The sequence below is a fragment of the Phyllobates terribilis genome, unplaced genomic scaffold (genome assembly GCF_046119375.1).
Source record: "Phyllobates terribilis strain yellow unplaced genomic scaffold, ASM4611937v1 Scaffold_5__5_contigs__length_657084704, whole genome shotgun sequence".
Classification (NCBI taxonomy): Eukaryota; Metazoa; Chordata; class Amphibia; order Anura; family Dendrobatidae; genus Phyllobates; species Phyllobates terribilis.
Genome location: NW_027362765.1, coordinates 325,837,032 through 325,857,901, shown reverse-complemented (window position 1 = coordinate 325,857,901; position 20,870 = coordinate 325,837,032). Strand labels below are relative to the sequence as shown.

Sequence of the window (20,870 nt, the reverse complement as noted above, 5' to 3'; positions counted from 1 at the left end):
AACAACATTGCTCGGGCACCTCCATTTTGGAGGAGGTGCCTTAAATATGGTGAAGTCCTCCGGCCATTGGCCGGGGACTCCTTAGGACGGCGCGCGCGGCCCCTTTAAGAGGGAGGGAGCGCGCGCGCGCGCGCCCTAAGCACAGTGGCCGGGAAGGAGCGCGCGCTGCCAGCAGAGCGGGAGGAGGACGCCGGGCTCGGAGCAGAGAGATGAGGGGAACAGCGTCCCTGCCTAGCAGAGGGCAGGGACGCCGACGCTACAGTACCCCCCCCCTTTAGGCCCCCCCTTTTTTAGGCCAGACAGAAATTTAGCAAGGATGAGAGGGGCATGAATGTTCTCCCGGGGCTCCCACGTTCTCTCTTCAGGACCAAACCCCTTCCAATCTACTAGAAAAAAGGTCTTCCCTCTTACCCTTTTGGTGGCCAGAATGTTCTCTACCTCAAATTCGTTTTCAGCGGAAACCGGAGCAGGAGGCGTGCCTGTAGACTTGGAAAAAGAGTTAAGTACCACGGGTTTGAGGAGAGATACATGGAAGGAGTTAGGGATCCGCAAGTTGGCCGGGAGTTTCAATTTATAGGCCACCGGGTTGATCTGACTGATGACCTCCAGAGGACCGATGAACCGAGGCCCTAACTTATAGGAAGGAATCTTGAGCCGGACATACTTGGACGAGAGCCAGACCTTATCCCCTGGACGGAATTGAGGAGGATCCAGACGTTTTTTGTCAGCATGTCTTTTCATACGCTCGGATGACAGAAGGAGTGCGGACCGGGTACTCTCCCATATGGAGGAAAATTTGTTAACAAGAGATTCCGCAGCCGGATTGTCCACCGAGGTGGAGACGGGAAACGGGATCCGAGGATGCTGACCGAAGACTACAAAAAACGGGGATTTGGAGGAGGATTCGCTCTCGTGATTGTTGTACGAGAATTCGGCCCATGGCAGGAGATCCACCCAGTCAGAATGGTGGGCATTAACAAAGTGCCGGAGGTAACTGGTCAGGATCTGATTGATCCGCTCCACTTGACCATTAGACTGTGGGTGGTAAGCGGAGGAGAAGTCCAGGGTGACGTCTAGCAATTTACAAGTGGCTCTCCAGAAACGAGAAGTGAACTGTACCCCACGATCTGACACGATGTGACGGGGCAAGCCATGAAGACGGAAGATGTGGCGGATAAAGTCTTTAGCCAGCTCGGGTGCAGACGGGAGGCCTGGCAGGGGAATGAAGTGAGCCATCTTGGAAAAGCGGTCAGCTACCACCCAAATGACCGTACAACCGGCAGAGACGGGAAGATCAGTTATGAAGTCCATCGCTATATGCTGCCAGGGTGCAGCAGGTACTGGAAGAGGAAGGAGGCGACCGGCTGGCAGGTGTCTCGGAACTTTGTTGTGGGCGCAGGACACACAGGCAGAAACAAAGTCTATTACATCCTTGTGCAGGTTAGGCCACCAGTAGTGCCGGGTAATAAGCTGGAGGGTCTTTTTCTGACCGGCGTGGCCAGCTAGTTTAGACGAATGACCCCAGTGTAGGATCTTCTCCCGATCAGGTACCGATACGAACGTCTTACCAGGAGGGAGACGATTTAGACTCACGGGAGCCACCTGCATTACTCTGGCGGGATCGATGATATGTTTAGGTTCCTCCTCGAGGTCAGATACCAGAAAGGATCGGGACAAGGCGCCCGCTTTGATGTTCTTGTCAGCCGGGCGAAAATGTAGAACAAAATCAAAGCGAGCAAAAAACAAGGACCACCGGGCTTGGCGCGGGTTAAGTCTCTGGGCATGCTGGAGATAAGCCAAGTTCTTGTGGTCAGTGTAAATTATTACCGGATGAAGAGCCCCCTCGAGTAGGTAACGCCACTCCTCCAATGCCAGCTTGATGGCCAATAACTCTCGGTCTCCTATGGAATAATTGCGCTCAGAAGAGGAGAAGAGTTTGGAGAAATAGCCACAAGTTACCATCCTCCCGGAAGATGATTTTTGAGTAAGTACAGCTCCGGCTCCAGAGGAGGAGGCGTCAACCTCCAGGAAGAACTGCTTGTTGCCGTCCGGACGATGCAGCACCGGGGCAGAAGAGAAGGCCTGTTTTAAGGAAAGAAAGGCCTCCTCTGCTTCGGACGGCCACTCCTTGGGATTAGTACCCTTACGGGTGAGCGCGGAAATTGGGGCAGTCCGGGAAGAGAAGTGTGGTATGAAGAGGCGGTAGTAGTTGGCAAAGCCCAGGAACCGCTGAATGGCCTTCAACCCCTCCGGTCGGGGCCATTTCTCGATGGCAGACAGTTTCTCTGGATCCATTCGTAGGCCGGTCTGAGAAATAATGTAGCCCAAAAACGGAAGCGAGGTCTGCTCAAAGAGGCACTTCTCATATTTAGTGAAGAGGTGATTCTGCCTGAGCCTGAGAAGGACCTGACGAACGTCCCTCCGGTGAGTCTGGAGATCCGGAGAGAAGACCAAGATGTCGTCCAGGTACACCACAACGCAGGAGTAGAGAAGGTCCCGGAAGATGTCATTGACCAACTCTTGAAAGACGGCAGGAGCGTTACAGAGACCAAAGGGCATTACCAGATATTCATAGTGGCCGTCCCGGGTGTTGAATGCAGTCTTCCATTTATCCCCTTGACGGATACGGACCAGGTTGTACGCCCCACGGAGGTCCAGTTTGGTGAAGACTCTAGCCCCCCTCAGGCGATCAAATAATTCTGGAATGAGCGGAAGGGGGTACTTATTCTTCACCGTGATCTGGTTAAGGCCTCTATAGTCTATACAGGGACGGAGAGAGCCGTCCTTCTTTTTTACGAAGAAGAAGCCTGCTCCCGCCGGGGAGGTAGATTTCCGGATGAATCCCCTGGCCAAATTCTCCTCAATATATTCGGACATCGACCGGGTCTCAGCAGCGGACAATGGGTAAATACGCCCACGGGGAGGAGTAGTACCGGGTAACAGGTCGATAGGACAGTCGTATGGTCTATGAGGGGGTAATGTCTCTGCCTCCTTTTTATTAAAGACAACAGCAAATGACCAATAGGGAATCGGAAGTCCAGGTAGATTAGTTGGGGTAGGAGAAGGACGGACGGGATGAATAGGAACCAAACAAGTCTTATGACAGTCCTGTCCCCAGCGAAGGACCTCTCCGGTCTGCCAGTCAAGCACGGGTGCATGTCTCTGGAGCCAAGGTAGACCTAGTAAGAGGGCGTGAGAGAGTCCAGGTAGAACATGAAAAGAGATGCTCTCAGAATGCAGCATTCCCACCTGCAGAGTTATGGATTCGGTGATGAGTTGGATGGGACGTGGTAAGAGGCCCCCATCCACAGCAGCGACAGATAATGGTACAGCCAGAGGTTTGGTGGGAATGCGGTATTTTTCTACCAGGGACTGTGAAATAAGATTCCCGGCCGCTCCAGAGTCAAGTTGGGCTAGTTCGAAATAACGATTCTCCCCGCAGATAATAGAGACTGACAGTAGCAGAGATGGAGAGGATTTATTCTTGTCTAGGTGGACCTCTCTGAGCGAACCTAGACACAGGCGTTTCCCGACCTCTCCGGGCAGGTACGGATCCGGTGCTCCTTACTGCCACAGTAGAAGCAGCTCCCCTCGGCACGGCGTAAGTCCTGACGGGTTTTGACCATCTTGGTCTGGTCGACCTGCATAGGCTCAGGAGAGTGTACCTGGGGAGAAACGGAGGGAGTGACGGGTTTCTGAAAAGTAGGAGCTAGACGTGGAAACCTCCTCTCACGGGTGACCTCTTTGGCACGCTCCTGGAACCGTAGGTCAATCCGGGTGGCAAGGGTTATTAAGTCATCGAGAGTGGTTGGAATGTCCCGACCGGCGAGTTCATCTTTAATACGGCCGGACAGACCCTCCCAGAAGACAGATACCAGAGCGTCGTTATCCCAAGTCAGCTCCGAGGCAAGGGTACGGAACCGTATGGCATATTGGCCCACGGTGAGACTTCCCTGACGGAGGCGTAGCAGTGATGATGCGGATGAGGTCTTCCGTCCGGGTTCGTCGAAGACTTTCCGGAAAGCCGTGAGAAAGGCAGGCAAGTCGGACACCAGGGGGTCTCCTCTCTCCCATAGAGGATTTAGCCAGGCCAGGGCCTCCCCGGTGAGATGGGACATGGTGAAGGCAATTTTGGCCCGGTCGGAGTTAAACTGGTGGGACAGGAGTTCAAAGTGCAGGGTGCACTGATTTATGAAGCCCCGAGCCTGAGCGGAGTCGCCTCCGAAGCGAGGGGGTGCAGAAAGCCGGGGTCCGGGGTAGGATACCATAGTATTGGTGGGCAGCGGAGCTGCCGGGTTGCGAGTCATGGCACTGGCGGTGGTTGCTGGTGGAGCAGTCAGAGTGTCCAGGCGAGAATTGACATTCCGCAGGTGACCCAGGATGGACTCCTGTTGGGACCTCTGACGGGACAGTTCATGACAGAGGTCCGAGAGCGAGGGAGCTTGGGTGCCACCGGGTTCCATGGCCCGAGCAAACTGTAACGGGTCTGGTAGGCGGAACCTCTGAGCTACTATACAAGGGGGCGGTCTTTGTAAGGGAGCGGGTGGCGACCAGGGAAGACGGGCAGGCAGTCACAGCAGGTGACCGGGACAGTCTCTGGGTGAACGGGCAGGAGGTCACGGCAAGTGACCGGGGCAGTCTCTGGATGAACGGGCTGGAGGTCACGGCAAGTGACCGGGGCAGTCTCTGGATGAACGGGCTGGAGGTCACGGCAGGTGACCGGGGCAGTCTCTAGGTAAAGGGTAGGTACGACCTGTGATGGCTGAACCTCCAGGTAGGCTAGCAGGCAGATGGAAGATGTGTGCTCCCAGGTGAGCAAGCGAGAGTCTCTGGAATAGCAGGTGGTCACAGCACGTGACGGCAGAGCCTCCAGGTAGGCAAGCAGGCAGGTAGCGGAGGAGCGCTCCCAGGTGAGCGGGCAAGAGTCTCTGGAATAGCAGGTGGTCACAGCACGTGACGGCGGAGCCTCCAGGTAGGCAAGCAGGCAGGTAACGGAGGAGCCCTCCCAGGTGAGCGGGCAAGAGTCTCTGGAATAGCAGGTGGTCACAGCACGTGACGGCGGAGCCTCCAGGTAGGCAAGCTGGCAGGTAGCAGAGGAGCGCTCCCAGGTGAGCGGGCAAGAGTCTCTGGAATAGCTGGTGGTCACAGCACGTGACGGCGGAGCCTCCAGGCAGGCAAGCAGGCAGGTAGCGGAGGAGCGCTCCCAGGTGAGCGGGCAAGCTGGTCCATAGACAGACTGACAGAAGTAGGAAGACAGACCGTCGGACCTCAGGCTAGCAAGCAGGTAGCAGGAATATCAGGCAGGAAACAGACAGCAAACTGGCAGGGCTCTGGCAGGAATCATGCAGGTAACTGGCAGGTAACTGGCAACGGGACCTGAGGGCTGAAGCAGAGTAGTGAACAGTGCAACAACATTGCTCGGGCACCTCCATTTTGGAGGAGGTGCCTTAAATATGGTGAAGTCCTCTGGCCATTGGCCGGGGACTCCTTAGGACGGCGCGCGCGGCCCCTTTAAGAGGGAGGGAGAGCGCGCGCGCCCTAAGCACAGTGGCCGGGAAGGAGCGCGCGCTGCCAGCAGAGCGGGAGGAGGACGCCGGGCTCGGAGCAGAGAGGTGAGGGGAACAGCGTCCCTGCCTAGCAGAGGGCAGGGACGCCGACGCTTCACTATGCTTTGTTGTTCCCATTATTAACGAGTGGGTTTCCTATACTGTTATTGCATACTGTATGTGGAGACTGTAAGGGCTGCCAAAAATTCAGACACAACCCAATACCCCTTTGAAGAGAGATAAAGGAGGGTCTCAGTAAAATAAATGTTCCCATTATAAAGGAGCGGGTCTCCTATAGTGGTAATGCCCATGCTGTGACTGCAAGGGCTGCCCAAATTTAGAAAAAACTCACTAACAATTTAAAGACACATAGAGCAGGGTCACAGTAATGACATGTTTCCATTACAAAGAAGCAGGTGTGCTATACAGTTATATGGTATGCAGTCACTCCAACGGCTGACAAATTTTAAGAAAAAGCCCACTAACAATTTAAAGACACATAGAGCAGGGCCACAGTAATGACAAATTCCCATTAAAAAGGAGAGGGACTCCCATACTGTTTGCCTATGCAGTGAAGCAACGGATGCCAAAATTTTGGAGGCACCCAAATGCCCCTTGCAAGAGACGTAGATGTCGTAGAGTCTCCTAAAAACAATGTTCCCATTATTAGGAAGTGGGTCTCCAATAGTGTTTGCCTATGCAGTGAATGCATAAGCTGCCAAAAATTTGGAGGCATTCCAATTCCCCTTGGAAAAGACGCAGAGGTCGGAGAGCCTCCTAAAAACAATGTTCTCATTATTAGAAAGTGGGTCTCCCATAGTGTTTGCCTATGCAGTGAATGCATAAGCTGCCAAAAATTTGGAGGCACTCCAATGCCCCTTGGAAGAGATGTAGAGGGCCTCATGAAAAAATGTTCCCATTATTAGGAAGTGGGTCTCCCATAGTGTTGGCCTATGCAGTGAATGCAAGGGCTGACAAAAATTGGGAGGCACTCCAATGCCCCTTGGAAGAGACGTGGAGGAGGGTCTCATAAAAAAATTTTCCCATTAGAAAGGAGCGGGTCTCCTGGGAATTGGATGTTTCACCCCCAGCTGTTCGCCCCCACGTACATTTCGCCCCCGCACATTTCACCCCAGCACATATCGCCCCCAGTTCGCCCCGGTCCGGGGGCAAAACGTGGGGGGGGGGCGAAATGTGCGGGGGCGAATCTTCCTGGGGGCAAAATGATAGCAGCGAAATGTGCGGGGGCGAAATGTACCTGGGGGCGAACTGATGGGGGCGAACTGCTGGGGGCAAATTGCTGGGGGCGAACTGCTGGGGGCGAAACTTCCTATAACCTGGTCTCCTATACTTGTAATGCCCATGCACTAAGTGTATGGGCTGACAAACATTTACCCCTGGTGGGTATACATGAACATATGGATAAAAAAAATTTTTTACGGGCATCATAAAGACCCTTTAAAAAAAATTATGTGGGTGTTGCATCACGGACCACGGTCACCCTGGTGATATGGTGGTGGAGGATGAGGATGAGGAGAAGGAGGTGTGAAAAGGTGTGAAAAAAGACTCTGGATTTGAGTTTATGTTACGCTGCTATCATTCGGTGGTGTTGAGAATTCTGGCCCAATCCAGCCCTTGCTCATTTTTATAAGAGTCAGTCTGTCAGCATTTTCAGTTGACAGGCAGATGCGCTTATCAGTTATAATTCCACCAGCGGCACTAAAAACCCGCTCTGATAAAACACTAGCGGCAGGGCAGGCCAGGACCTCCAAAGTCTAGAGAGCCAGTTCATTCCACGTATCCAGCTTGGATACCCAATAATTATAAGGCACAGGGGAATCACGGAGGATGTTGGTACAGTAGGCTAGGTACTCCCTCAGTATCTTCCCAAACTTTGTACTCCTTGTGAGAGTACCCCGTGCCTCAGGGCCTGTGTGATGGGAGGGGTTGAGAAAATTCTCCAAGAACTTTGACAGTGTAACCATGCCTCTGCTGGATTGGAGTTGTGTCTCTCTCGCCTGAAGTCTTTCATTGTCCAATGAACTATGACCTCTGTGCCAGCATTTTCAGATGGGAATTTTTTTAATAGTTCTGCAACAAAGGCCTTCTGGTACTGCCCCATTTTTGCAGACCTGTCCGCCTCAGGAATAAGAGATATTAAGTTATACTTGTAGCGTGGGTCTAGAAATCTCACCAACCTGTAATGACTGTCACCCAAAATTTTGAGAATGCGGGGGTTATGGGAAAGGGAGCGTAACATAAACTCAGCCATGCGTGCCAGACTGCTAACAGGCAAGACTTTCGTGTACTCACCAAGAGGATGAGTGACCATGCTCTCCTCCTCCTCTCTGTCCTCCGGCCATCCACTCTGAACAGACGGTATGTTGTGCAGGTAGTACCGTCTATAGCGCATGAAACTAGCTCCTGTTCTTCCTCCTCCTCCTCCTCTTCCTCATTGTCACCCAAACCACATTGGGATGATATGAAGCTGGGCTGTGCTGTGTGTAATCATTCTGTATGGTTCCTTGCTCCATCTCATCGTGCTCCGCCTGCAATACATCCTCTTTGATTGTGAGCAGAGAGTGTTTTAGAAGACAGAGAAGCGGGATGGTGACGCTAATTATGGCGTCATCACCTTTCACCATCTTGGTGGAGTCCTCAAAGTTTTGGAGTATGGTACATATGTCTGACATCCATGTCCACTCCTGAGGTCTTATGTGTGGAGTCTGAACTGAATACCGATGGCTTTGTTGATGCTGGTACTCAACAACTGCCCTCTTCTGCTCACAAATCCTTCCCAACATCTGCAGTGTAGAGTTCCAACTTGTGGGGACATCACACACCAGTCTGTGAGCCGGAAGCTGCAAACACTGCTGAAACACGGAAAGGGCAGCGGAAGCTGTAGCTGACTTTCTAAAATGGGAACAAAGGCAGCGTACTTTACAAGGAGTACCGGCAGCTCCGGGTCAGATTTGAGAAACCGCTGAACCACGAGGTTAAGCACATGGGCCAGGCATGGTACGTGTGTGAGCTCGCCTCGCCTCAGAGCCGCCACCAGGTTCCGGCCATTGTCACACACGTCCATGCCTGGCTGTAGGCTCAGCGGTGTGAGCCATAGATCTGCCTGCTCTTTCAGAGCTGTCCACAACTCTTCAGCATTGTGCTGTTTGTTACCTAAGCATATTAGTTTCAGCACAGCCTGTTGTCGCTTGGCCGAGGCAGTGCTGCAGTGCTTCCAGCTTGTGACTGATGTGGTCATTTCGGAGACGGAGGCTGAAGAGGAGGAGGACGCTGAGGAGGATGAGGTGCAGGAGCTGTAGACTGTGGGGGCAACCCTGATTGACCTAGGGCCTGCAATCCTTGGTGTCGGGAGGAAGTGTTCCGTACCAAGATCCGTCAGGGTCCCGGCTTCCACTATGTTAACCCAGTGTACCATCAGCGAGATGTACCGTCCCTGCCAACAAGCACTTTTCCACGTGTCCGTAGTTAGGTGGACTTTCCCGGTAACTGCATTATTAAGGGCACGGCTAATGTTTTGGGACATGTGCTTGTGTAATGTGGAGACGGCCCACCGGGAGAAATAGTGGCGGCTGGGGACCGAGTACCGAGGGACGGCAGCCGAAATCAGGTTGTTGAATGCTTCTGTCTCCATGAGCCTAAAAGGCAACATTTCGAGTACAAGAAGTCGTGAATTGTGGAAATTTAGTAGTGTGGCCTGTGGGGCATTGGCGGCTTATTTGCACTTGCGTTCCAAGGACTGGGGTATGGACAACTGAACGCTGCGCTGGAACAAGGATGTGAACTTGCTTCCTGATGCTGCTACTTGAGAGTGTGCAACGACAGGTGTAGGGAAGGAGGCATCTTCGCATGCACCATGGACAGGGGATTGGCATGCATGCACAATAGTGGAAGAAGCAGTGGTGCCACCCGCAGACACTGTTCCTGGATCCCGGGGTTTGCCCCACAAAGTCATATGCTTTGCTGCCATGTGCCTGATCATGCTGGTGGTGGTCAGGCTGGTAGTTTTGCCACCCCTGCTGATGCTGGCCTGGCAGGTGGTGCAAATGGCCTTTTTGCGGTTATTGGCAGAGTCTTTAAAAAACAATCAAACTCGGGAAGACCTAACAGTTGTACTGGCAACTGCCTTCATGTTGGTGTTATGGGGAACGGTTGCCTGCCTTCTGTCGGCAGCCACCACATTGCTTCTTCCTGCCTGTTGGGGTGCCTCCCTCCCCCTGTGTGCTGCTGTCCTCGCTCTGCATATCCTCCTGCAAGGTTGGGTCAGTTACTATATCATCCACCACCTCGTCAACCACCCTTGTCCTCCTCCCGACTTTCTGGCAATTGTGTCTCATCATCGTCCACCTCTTGTGACACTTTCCCACCTTGCCCCGATTCAAGTGGACTAGGCGAGAGGCCCGAATCTATAAATGGAAAAGTGAACAGCTCTTCGGAGTGTCCAAGTGTGGGATCAGTTGTCTCAGGGTGAGGAATATGCGGTCCAGACTCACGGCTACTGAGACTTGACCATGTGGAAGATAGTGTGATGGTGGTGGTGGCTAAGTGACTGGAAGCATTATCTGCTATCCAACCATTAACCTTTTCACACTGCTCTTTGTTCAATAGTGCTGTTCTGCGGTCCCCTATTAATTTGGACAGGAAGGTTGAGCGAGAAGATGTGGGTGTTTGTTGTGCCATAATTTCAGTTTGCCCACGGCCTTGGCCTCTGCATGCACCATCACCATCACGTCTAGTTCCCCGTCCCTTGCCATGTTCCTTGCCCATTTTAAATGTATATATTAAATATCTTCCACACTCACTACAAATGGCTGAATTTGGAACGAACTTATATGTTATCCGTGTCACGGACAAACCACATTTTTAATTAGCTGGCCTGTAGGTAACTAGTTTGAACAGCAAATTAGTGTCAATAGCTTCACTGACACACTGAAACTAATTTTATTGGAGGCCAGAAATGGCAGTATTTTCTGAAAATGTATATGTAATCTGTGAGATGAAGAAAACACATTTTTAAATAGCTGGCCTGTAGGTAACTATTTTGAACAGCAAACAGGTGTCAATAGCTTCACTGACACACTGAAGCAAATTTTTAATTGAGGCCAGAAATGGCAGTATTTTCAGCGCAATTATATGTGATCCGTGTGACGGACAAACCACAGCTTTAAATAGCTGGATTTTTAGCGCTGTAATATGGAAAGGACCTGGCTGTATTCTGCAGTGCCAACAAGCAAATGGCGCAGAAACACTGTGTTCTCTGGATTGCTTTTTAAGCAAATAATGAGGATTAAGATCCAAAAAAAATTATTCCTGGCCCCTGAGACCTGGGCCTATTTCTAGAAATATCTAACGGCAGCAGCTGACAGAACTGGAATGGAGCCTCTTGTGCTATATGCACTGCAATCTGCTATATACACTGCCTGCCTGCCTATATACACTGCCTGCCTGATATCTGGATTAGTCCTCAGAAGGACTGTTTGTTGAGATGGATATGTGTCTCTAATATAGTTTGGCATACCTACACTAACTAGAAACAAGCAAATCTCTCCCTAGCTCAGCAGCAGCTCTCCCTACACTGTCTGATTCCAGAGTGACTGTGACGAGCATGACGGTGCCAGGTCTGATATAGACCTGATGACGCTGTGCGGCCAGCCAATCACTGTAATGCACAAAACCAACATGGCTGCGGCATTACAGTGTGTGGCAGGCAATCCCTGCATGTTCATTGGCTCTGTAAAGAGCGCCAAACACGCAGGGAGGTGACCCGAGCTCCCGCCGACCAACCCCAGAAATACTCGCCGAGCATCTCGAGCAGTGAGATGCTCGGGCGAGCACCGAGCAGTAGCGAGCATGCTCGCTCATCACTACTGGACAACCCTTTATTAATGGGTCTTTGGAGTTGAAAAAAATGCAATTGATGCTTACCTACTAGACTACTGCTGCTCCTCTATAGTCAAGGCTATGTCCCCCACCAGTCAGCTAATTGGCTGCAGTGTTCACTGTTTGTCAGAGTAGAAAAAAAAAAATTGTAATTATCAGAGGAATAGAGGGAGTTTAAATAAGTACCAAATAACCCAACTGCTTGTTTTTATAAACATTTTCTGAAAATTTCCATAAACAAAGCAGGGAAAATCTTTTTAATTGCTAATAAAGAGCAATATACTACACATTGTGAAAATTCAGGGTAAAACGTTGGATTTCATATTTGTGGGGCAAACTATAAATTATACAGTACTCATGCCAAGGTTTGTGAGATTTTTTAATGCAATGAATAATCTCTCTTATTAACAAAAAACTTATGAGAGTTTAATTTTTAGTCCTAGATCACTTCTTACCTAAGACTACATTTTCCTTTTCTTTTGGTGTTGATAACCTGGATGCAATAAATCCTAAATATCCATTTAGCTCTGTCACAAATGTTATGTAGTGTTTAACCATGTTTTTTATTTATTTTGCAGTATTTAATTTATGACTGACATTTATACTTTTTCTGCTTCATTTCTATTTCAGTGACTTTTATGATGTCTAAACCACAGATGTCACCAATGACACCTGTCAATGGCTTTATGGTTCCGCCTACTAATTCTCCTCCTTCAAATTCCATACCTTATCAGTTCCAGTCGAACATAATTCTTGGGCCACATGGAAACAATGCGTATTCATCTATTCCACCATGGAATGTCACACAAGTTGGGCCACAAAATTTTCCACCAATGACCACAAACCAATTGAATGCTCAGCATGTCATAATACCGCAGAGTAACCCAAATTATATCATACCTCAACTTACCAATACTACATCATGGCTTCAGACATTTGAAAAAGGAAAACCAAAATCTTTAGGGGTAAGTTTTGTGTTTTAAGAGACTGTAAAAAAATGATCCCAGTGAAATGTAGCAGTGATCACTTCATTGGTTTTCCCCAAAGCATATAATAATAAAAAGTAATAAAACACACCCACAATTAAAAGTCCTAGAGGATGAACTGTGAACTCACCAACTTTGCATCAAAATGGACAACAATTTTAATCTTTATTATTGGTTACCAGTTTGCTTAAAGGGAATCTGCCAGTAGGATCTACCCTCCTAAGCCATCTATATGGGCATGTAAGTCATAGGAAGTTGAAAAAAAATGATAGCTTGATATTTGTGATTCAATATTTTATTCCAGAGAAATACACATTTTTCTTAATATGGACATGAGCTGTTAAGATCTATGGGTTGGACACAGATCTACCTGAGAATGTGCCTCCAGGACTTGTTTAAAATGAAAGGGAATGTTACCAGAGTGAGACATGTAATTACTGACAGTCTGCTTTCGTGATCTACATGTCTACATTAGTGATGAGCGAGCACTTAAATGCTAGGGGGGTCGTTGCTCGAGTTGAGCAAATCGTAGTGCTCGGGTGCTCCACCCGAGTAATGAGCCCAATGAAAGTCAATGGGAAACTCAAGCATTTTTCTGGCGACTGCGCCCGGAGGTCTGGAGGGGGCCTAAAAATTGGTCAAATCGATGGAAACAGTTTAATTGGTCAAATTGATGGAAGCTTTTAAAAGCAGCTAACAGTGTTATTAATAGGTAATAGATTTTTGTTTTAAGCACAGAGTATAATACAATAATCCATGACTAAATGCCTGTAAGATGCTATCCCAATTGCTATAGGTCACCCATACATGAATCTCAGATAAGAGAGGTAATATAGTACAATAGAAAATAGAATTTAACCGGTTCCAAAGAGGTTTTTTTGGTACGTTGCACCACCAAACTGTGAAGGAACGCAAGCAACCTGGTCTGCTTTCATCAATTTCTAATTACTGATCACCGTAAAAATTATGAATCGGTCAACAAGTGCATGGCAAATATCAAGTAATGCACTGTGGAAAAGATGTATTTGACAACCATGAACAACACTCATCTCCAGCTGATGATACCTTGCACCTGTCCCTATTGTAAATGCAGCTAACAACGGTATCAATAGGGAATAGAATAGATCTTTTTTGCAGCAGCAGCAGCAGTACACAGAATAAGGTAATATTTCCTGGCTGGATTGGTGTAATACGCTATCTATACTGCGATAGCTCACCCATAAATGAATTTCAGATAAGAGTGGTAATATTATAGAATATTGAATCGATTTGAATTAGCCTTCCCATTATTAAGGAGTGGGTCTCCTATACTGTTATTGAGTATATGTTATAATACCCCCGGTGGCACTAAAAACCATCTCTGAAAAAATGTTAGAGACCAGGACCTCCAAGGCATAGAGAGACAGTTCATGCCACGTGTCCAGCTTGGATACCCAATAGTTGTAAGGCACAGAGGAATCACGGAGGGCACTAGTACAGTTGCCAAGGTAACTAAAACTTTTCCTTCCTTGCCAGTGTAAACCACGCATCAGGGCCTGGGTGCTGGGAGGGTCTGAGAAAACTGTACCAGACCTATGACAGCGTTCCTCAGCCTCTGCTGTATCTGCTTTGTTTATCCCTGGCCTGTACTTCTTGGTTGTCCCAGAAACTGTGACCTCTACCGGCCAGCATTGTCAGATGAGATTTTTTTTAAAAAATTTTCAACAAGGGTCATCTGCTACTGCAGCATACAACATAGGAGTGGGTCTCTTATACTGTTATTGCATATGCAGCAAGTTCAAGGGCTGCTCAAAATTAGGACGCACTCCATTACCACCTTGAATAGATGTAGTGAAAGGCCTAAGTACTTTTTTTCCCTTTCTAAAGGAGTGGGTGTCCTATATTGTTATTGCGTATGCAGCAAGTTCAAGGGCTGCCAAAAATTAGGACACGCTCCAATACCAATTTGAAGAGACATAGTGAAGGGACTCAGTTAAATATTTATTTTCCATTATTAAGGAGTGGGTCTCCTATACTGTTATTGCATATGCAGCAAGTTCAAGGACTGGCAAAAATGAGGATGCGCTACAATATCCCTTTGATGAGACATAGTGGAGGGCCTCATTAAAAAAAGTTCCCATTTTTAAAGAGTGGGTCTCCTATACTGTTATTGCGTATGCAGTTACTGTAATGGATGCAAAAAATTAGGACCCACTCCAATACCCCTTTGAAGAGACATAGATGAGGGCCTCATTAAAAATATGTTCCCATTATTAAGGAGTGGGTCTCCTATACTGGTACATGGACAGAAAAACATTACCCCTGGGGGGTATACATAAACATACTGTATACATGAACATACTGTATAGCATACAGAATGTTAGAGGTAGGCCTCTAAAACAAATTATGTGGGTGTTGTATGATGATCACCCTGTTGATATTGTGGTGGAGGATGAGGAGGAGGAGGAGTGACATAAAATAGACAAAATCATGAAGCATATACCCATCTCTGGGTGTGAAGAGATGCATGGGAATAGACCCCCCCAAAAAAACCCACTGGATATGATTTTATGTTCCGCTGCTATCATCTGTTAAAGAAATGGTTGAGTTCTAGTCTTTGCCTTTAAGATATCCAATATTCAGCTTTTCTTGTTTATTCAGTTCATTCTTGTTTCTCTCAAGATTGCAAGAGTGACCTGTATACTCACTTAAGAATTGGCCTGTAATCCTATAATTATCATCTGTCCAAATCTGTCCAAGTGACAAAGAACATCATCGGTGGTGTCGAGAAGTCAGGCCCAATTCAGCCCTTGTTCATTTTGATAAGAGTCAGCCTGTCAGAATTTTCAGCTGACAGGCGGATGCACCTATCGGCGGCTTGTGATGAGCAAGCACTAAAATGCTTGGATGCTCGTTGCTCGAGTTGAGCAAATCATAATGCTCGGGTGCTTGAGCAATGAGCCCAACGTAAGTCAATGGGAAACTCGAACATTTTTTCGGCAACTTACCCCCCGGAGGCATGGGAACAGCTTGGGGAAGACCCCCGGAAGCATCTCTGACTCCCAGGTCACTGTGTGAACAATATTGTCAGAGTATTATGGCACTTTTATGGACTCCATAAAACATACAAAAACGAAACCAAAATAGATTTTCCTGGGAAAAATGTTAAGGAACATTCTTTCCAGGGTAATGACTTGCATATAAGGCAAAATAAATACCCCCCCCCCCCAAAAAAAAAAAATGCTCCTCCACACCTTGGGCTATGTTCACATGTAGCTTTTTTGGTGCGTATTTGCACTTTTGCATTGCTTTCAATGGTGAAAAATACATTCACAAGTAAATGTCATTTTAATATTTTACTTCCTTATCTGGTCATGTGGTGTGTGAGACATGATCAGACACATCCATACAGTGCTGAAATGACATGGGAACAGCATGGGGAAGACCCCTGGAAGCATATCTGACTCCCCGGCCACTTACTAAAACCGTGGTCAGACGTGGTCCTATATTACTGCGGCAATGATACAGACATTGTTGGCAACGTGACAAATATTAAACTCCAATTAAAATGGGCAAGGTGCGTGGCAAGGGACGTAATGGTGATGGTACACGCAGAGGCCGAGGCCGTGGGCAAGATGAAACTGCCTGCTGAGGGAACACAACAAGCACCCACATCATCTCGACCTACCTTCCTGTCCCACTTTCTAGGGGGTCGCGGAATACCACTCTTTAAGCCAGACCAGGTTATTGGCTGAATAGCAGATAAATAAATAATGCTTCCAGTCAGTTTGCAACCACCACCACCCTGTCTTCCACACAGTCCGGGGATGGAAAACAAAAACAGTTGGAGCACCAATGGTGAAGAGTCTGAGGTTTGGGGGGGGGGGAAGGGGAGATGTTGTGACCACTCACCTGGTCCTGTTGTGCCATGGAGCTCCGCACAACAAGGGAAAAAGCTTCCAGGTGGGGGTCTGTATGATGACCGTAACTTAACAGGGACTGCTGCAAGGAATTTCTTCCTGCTACAGCGCTCACATGTCCGGGACCGTGTGACCGAAGTGGGCATTCCACAATGACATCACGGCAGATCTACCTGAGGAAGATAGCTTCTGCTATCGAAACGCGTCGTGGCGTTAGAGAGTGTATTAAACAATAAAAGGTTTGTGTGTTATAACCTTAATCCCCTCCCTGTCTAGTTGTTCTAGCGCTTCCCTAACACTGCACAATTCTTTCTTTATTGATTCCACACAGTCCAGTCTCAGTATCTGTGAGTCTGGACCACATTATTATAATTATTATTTATTATTAGAGTGCCTTACATGTGAAAAAGGGGTATACATAGCAAAAACAATTACAATAATCTTGAACAAAAACGTGATGGCGACTGATACAGGAGGAGAGAAAACCCTGCCCGCAAGGGCTCACAGTCTACAAGGGATGGGTGAGGAATAGAATACAGTAGGTGAGGATAGAGCTGGTCATGCAGCCGTATGATGGGGCAAGGGTTACTGCAGGTTGCAAGCTTGTCGGAAGAGGTGGGTATTCAGGTTCTTTTTGAAGGTTTCAACAGTAGGTGAGAGTCTAATATGTTGAGGTAGAGAGTTCCAGATTAGGGGGGATGCACGGGAGAAATCTTGTATGCGATTGTGGAAAGAGGTGATAGATGTCACGCTGGGTATGGGGAGAACCTAGCATATAACGACATGAAAAAGGATGGGTGCCCTACAAGTGGGGAAAGGGGTAGTGGAGACCCCTAAACAGCTCAAACGACAAACCCTGACTCCCCTATGGACCCTATATATGTTCTGCACCTATTACCGAGCAGGAAACCTGGCCCTAGCTGACCCTAAAGCTAAGTCCTAGGTAGGGAGGGGGAGGGGTGAGCACTAGTCAGCCCCACTGCAAACTAAAGTACACACAAGGGAAACAAACAAGGGAATACAATTAGCTTAAAGATAACACCAGGGAAAACAAGGCAACAATCCACAAAGGAACTCCAAGAAAATTCTAGCAGACTACTAGAATTCCAAGCCTGAATACATAAGAAGAGTCTGTCACCAGGTACTCTCTGGAGAAACTGAGTGTATATAAGTATACAGCAAGGGTGTGGCAATTAGCAGCAGAAGATGAGGATCATCACTGGGTCCTAATGGTATAATGCACAAGCAAGGTGAGGATCACCACTGGGTCCTAGAGAGAGAGGGATCATGAAAGGATCAGGAAGATGTTTGCAAGGCCAAACGCAACGACCTTCTACTGCTGGACCCCGTATGACTCTCTGTCAAACTTGACAAACCTGTGACAATAAAAGGGGAGTAGAGAAGGAGATCTTTTGCGGATCGGAGGTTGCGTTTAGGTATGTATTGGGAGGGAAGGTCACAGATGTATGGATGAGACAGGTTGTGGATGGCTTTGTATGCCAAGGCTAGGGTTTTGAACTGGAGTCTCTGGGCAATGGGGAGCTAGTGTAGGGATTGACAGAGAGGAGAGGCCGGGGAATAGCGGGGGGGGGGGGCAGGTGGATTAGTCGGGTAGCAAAGTTTAGTATAGATTTGAGGGGTGCAAGAGTGTTAGAAGGGAGGCCACAAAGCAGGAGGCTGCAGTAGTCGAGGCTGGAGATGATGAGGGCATGCACTAGTGTTTTTGCAGATTATGGTTTGAGGAATGTGCGGATCCGGGAGATTATTTTTACTGGCTGATCCCACACTTGGACACTCTGAAGAGCTGTTCTGTTCATCATTCCATTTATAGATACTGGCCTCTGGCTTGGTCCACTTCAAGCGAGGCAAAAGAAGATCGCATGTAGCGATGCCCAAATATTTGAGCAGCCATGGTCACCCGAAGGTGACGGTGGGAAAATTCAATTACTGCCGCAAGAGGTAGATGTTGATGAGACACAATGGCCAGAAAGTCAGGAGGAGGACCAGGGTGAGGAAGTGTAAGACAAGGTGGTGGACGATGAAACGCAGTGGGGGGAAGGGGAAAAGGGTTGAGAACTCACCACGTCGACTGATCCAGGTGGACGATAAAGTCAATGGGCCGAACGCCAGGGTCCAGAAACAGTGTCTGTGGATGACACCACTGCCTCTTCCCCTGTTGTACATGCACGCCAAGCCTCCTTCCATGATGCAGGTGAAGATGCCTCCCACTCTGCACCTGTCGTTGCACACTTGCAACCATCACCGTCAGCAACCACATCCACGTTCTTGTCCCAGCGCAGCCTTCAGTTGTCCCTACCCCAGTCCTTGGAATGCAAGCGCAAATACGCAGCCAACACTCCACAGGCCACAATAAACAGCCACATTTCTCGACAGCTTGCACTAGAAATTTTGCCTTTTAAGCTTGTAGAGGCGGAAGCTTTCTGCAATCTCAGCCGCCACTATTTCTCCCAGTGTGCTGTCCCCGCCTTATACAAGCACGGGTCCCAAAACATTACCCGTACCCTCACCAATGCAGTTACTGGGAAGTACCATCTTGTAGACAATGAGCAAACTCCTTCATGATGATAGAGCCCACCATCTCCTTAGCTTGCTGATTATCACGAATAATTTGGAGATTCATGGCAGCTCTGGTTATGCTGTAATTTAAATGTAGTTTTTTACTTTTGGTCCAGCAAGGGTTAATGTTAGTCTCTTGCTGGCAGCCTTTTGTTAGTGGTCAGCTGATGTTGGTTGGTTCCACTCCCACCTCACTTTAAATTGCCACATGATCCATCAGCTGACCGCCAATTATAGTTCAAGGAGCCAGTCTCTGGAGAAACTGTGGTGCTCGTTGCTATTTCAGGGGTGAAGTTTTCTGTTTGAGAAATAAGTGTATTTTATGTTATCTTCCCTTCCTTGTATTGTCCTATTGCAGTGGTGAGACTAGTGTCTCGCTGGTCTGCGCACTAGCCAGGTTAAGTCCAGGGCCAGCGAGGGCTTAGGCACGCGATCGCACATGGGGGAAAGGACCCATCTAGAGACGATAGGGGAGCTTAGGGACAGACACAGGTTGGTGTCAGGAGAGGTCCCGTCCCTTGTTCCCTACCACTAGGGCCCTCCTCCCCCCTCTATCTCTCGTTGCATCCGTGTGTTGTGCCATCCACCGGACATCCCCTTGTCGTTCCGTGACCCTCGTACTTTTCTGTGGGAATGAGCTTGTCTCCAACCAGCCAGGAATATCCAGTGAATTATGGCACGCCATGGTTTGGTATTAGCACCCAGTACCAGAAGCAAAGCCATCCACAATTTCCGTTTCATGAATTTTATTTGGTAGACTAGCTGCCCAAACATTAGTTTCTCAGAAAGGAGCTGAAGACACTGAGTGGCAGTAGGTGCAAGTTTCTCCAGCATGACCTGTTTGTTAGATATCAGCGAGAGAACAGAATTGGGCTTTGCCAAGGTGCCAGATTGCAGATCTTAAGTCTCATAGATTGCTGGAGCCAATCTACAGTAAAAAAAGCAAAAAACTAAAAAAAAGCAGCCATAGAGTGTCCAGGAACCTTCACACAGACTTTTTAGCCAGGGCTGCTTCTCAGTGAGAGTTGTATTTTACCACAGCCATATTCTTTAGGTCGGTGAAAGGACTGGCATAGAGGGAAACAGTATCTACTCTGGCTGTCATTTCTCCGCCACCAGGTTCCAGCCATTGTCACACAAGACCATACCAGGCTGTATGTTGAGAGGTGAGAGCTACAAATCTGCTTGCTCTGTTACAGCTTTCATCAACTCTGCAGCATTTTGCGGTTTGTCACCTAAGCATATTATCTTCAGCACAGGCAGTGCTTCCAGCACTGATGTGGTCCTTTTGGAGATGAAGGCCGAAGAGGAGGAGGTACAGAAGCTGTACAATGTGATTACATTGAGGTTACATTGGCGAGTCTGGTTTTTATACTAAAGATCCTGCTTTGTTTTTAAGTTTTTATTTTTTTTATGTCTCTTCAAATGTGTATTGGAGTGCGTCCTGATTTTTGTCAGCCCTTGAAATTGCTGCATAAGCAATAACAGGAAGGACAATACAAATAGATTCTATATTCTAGAATGTTACCTGTCTTATCTGAAATTCGTTTACGGGTGAGCAATCGCAGTATGGATAGCGTATTACACCGATCCAGCCAGGTATTATTGCTTTATACTGCGTGCTGCTGGTGCTGCAGAAAAAAAAATAGTCTATCCTATTCCCTTTCAGCTCGAGATGAGTGTTCATTCTGGTCATATAATAACTCTTCCACAGTCCATAACTTTTTTTTACATTTTTTTTATTTGGCCTCATATACAAGTCATGACCCTACAAAGAATGTTTCTTAACATTTCTTCCAGGAAAATCCATTTAGCTTAGTTTTTTTATGTTTTATTGTTAGTCTGTAAAAGTGGCGTAATACTCTGACAACATTATTCACAAATATACTATTGGTCAGCGACCAAGTGTAAATAGGTTTGAATAATAAACAACTAGCAGAATTTAAATGGAGTGTAATATCTTG

General features: G+C 48.1%; 1 protein-coding gene across 1 annotated transcript in view; it reads left to right on the top strand.

Annotated features, from left to right (window-relative positions):
• The window catches only part of LOC141271150 (membrane-spanning 4-domains subfamily A member 4A-like), a 193,375-nt gene that overhangs the window by 27,202 nt on the left and 145,303 nt on the right, over positions 1-20,870 (top strand). Inside the window, exon 2 of the mRNA XM_073681252.1 lies at positions 12,075-12,409. Within this exon, the coding sequence (XP_073537353.1) occupies positions 12,083-12,409 (327 nt within the window). The 5' untranslated portion in view covers positions 12,075-12,082. The remainder of the gene's footprint in view (positions 1-12,074; positions 12,410-20,870) is intronic.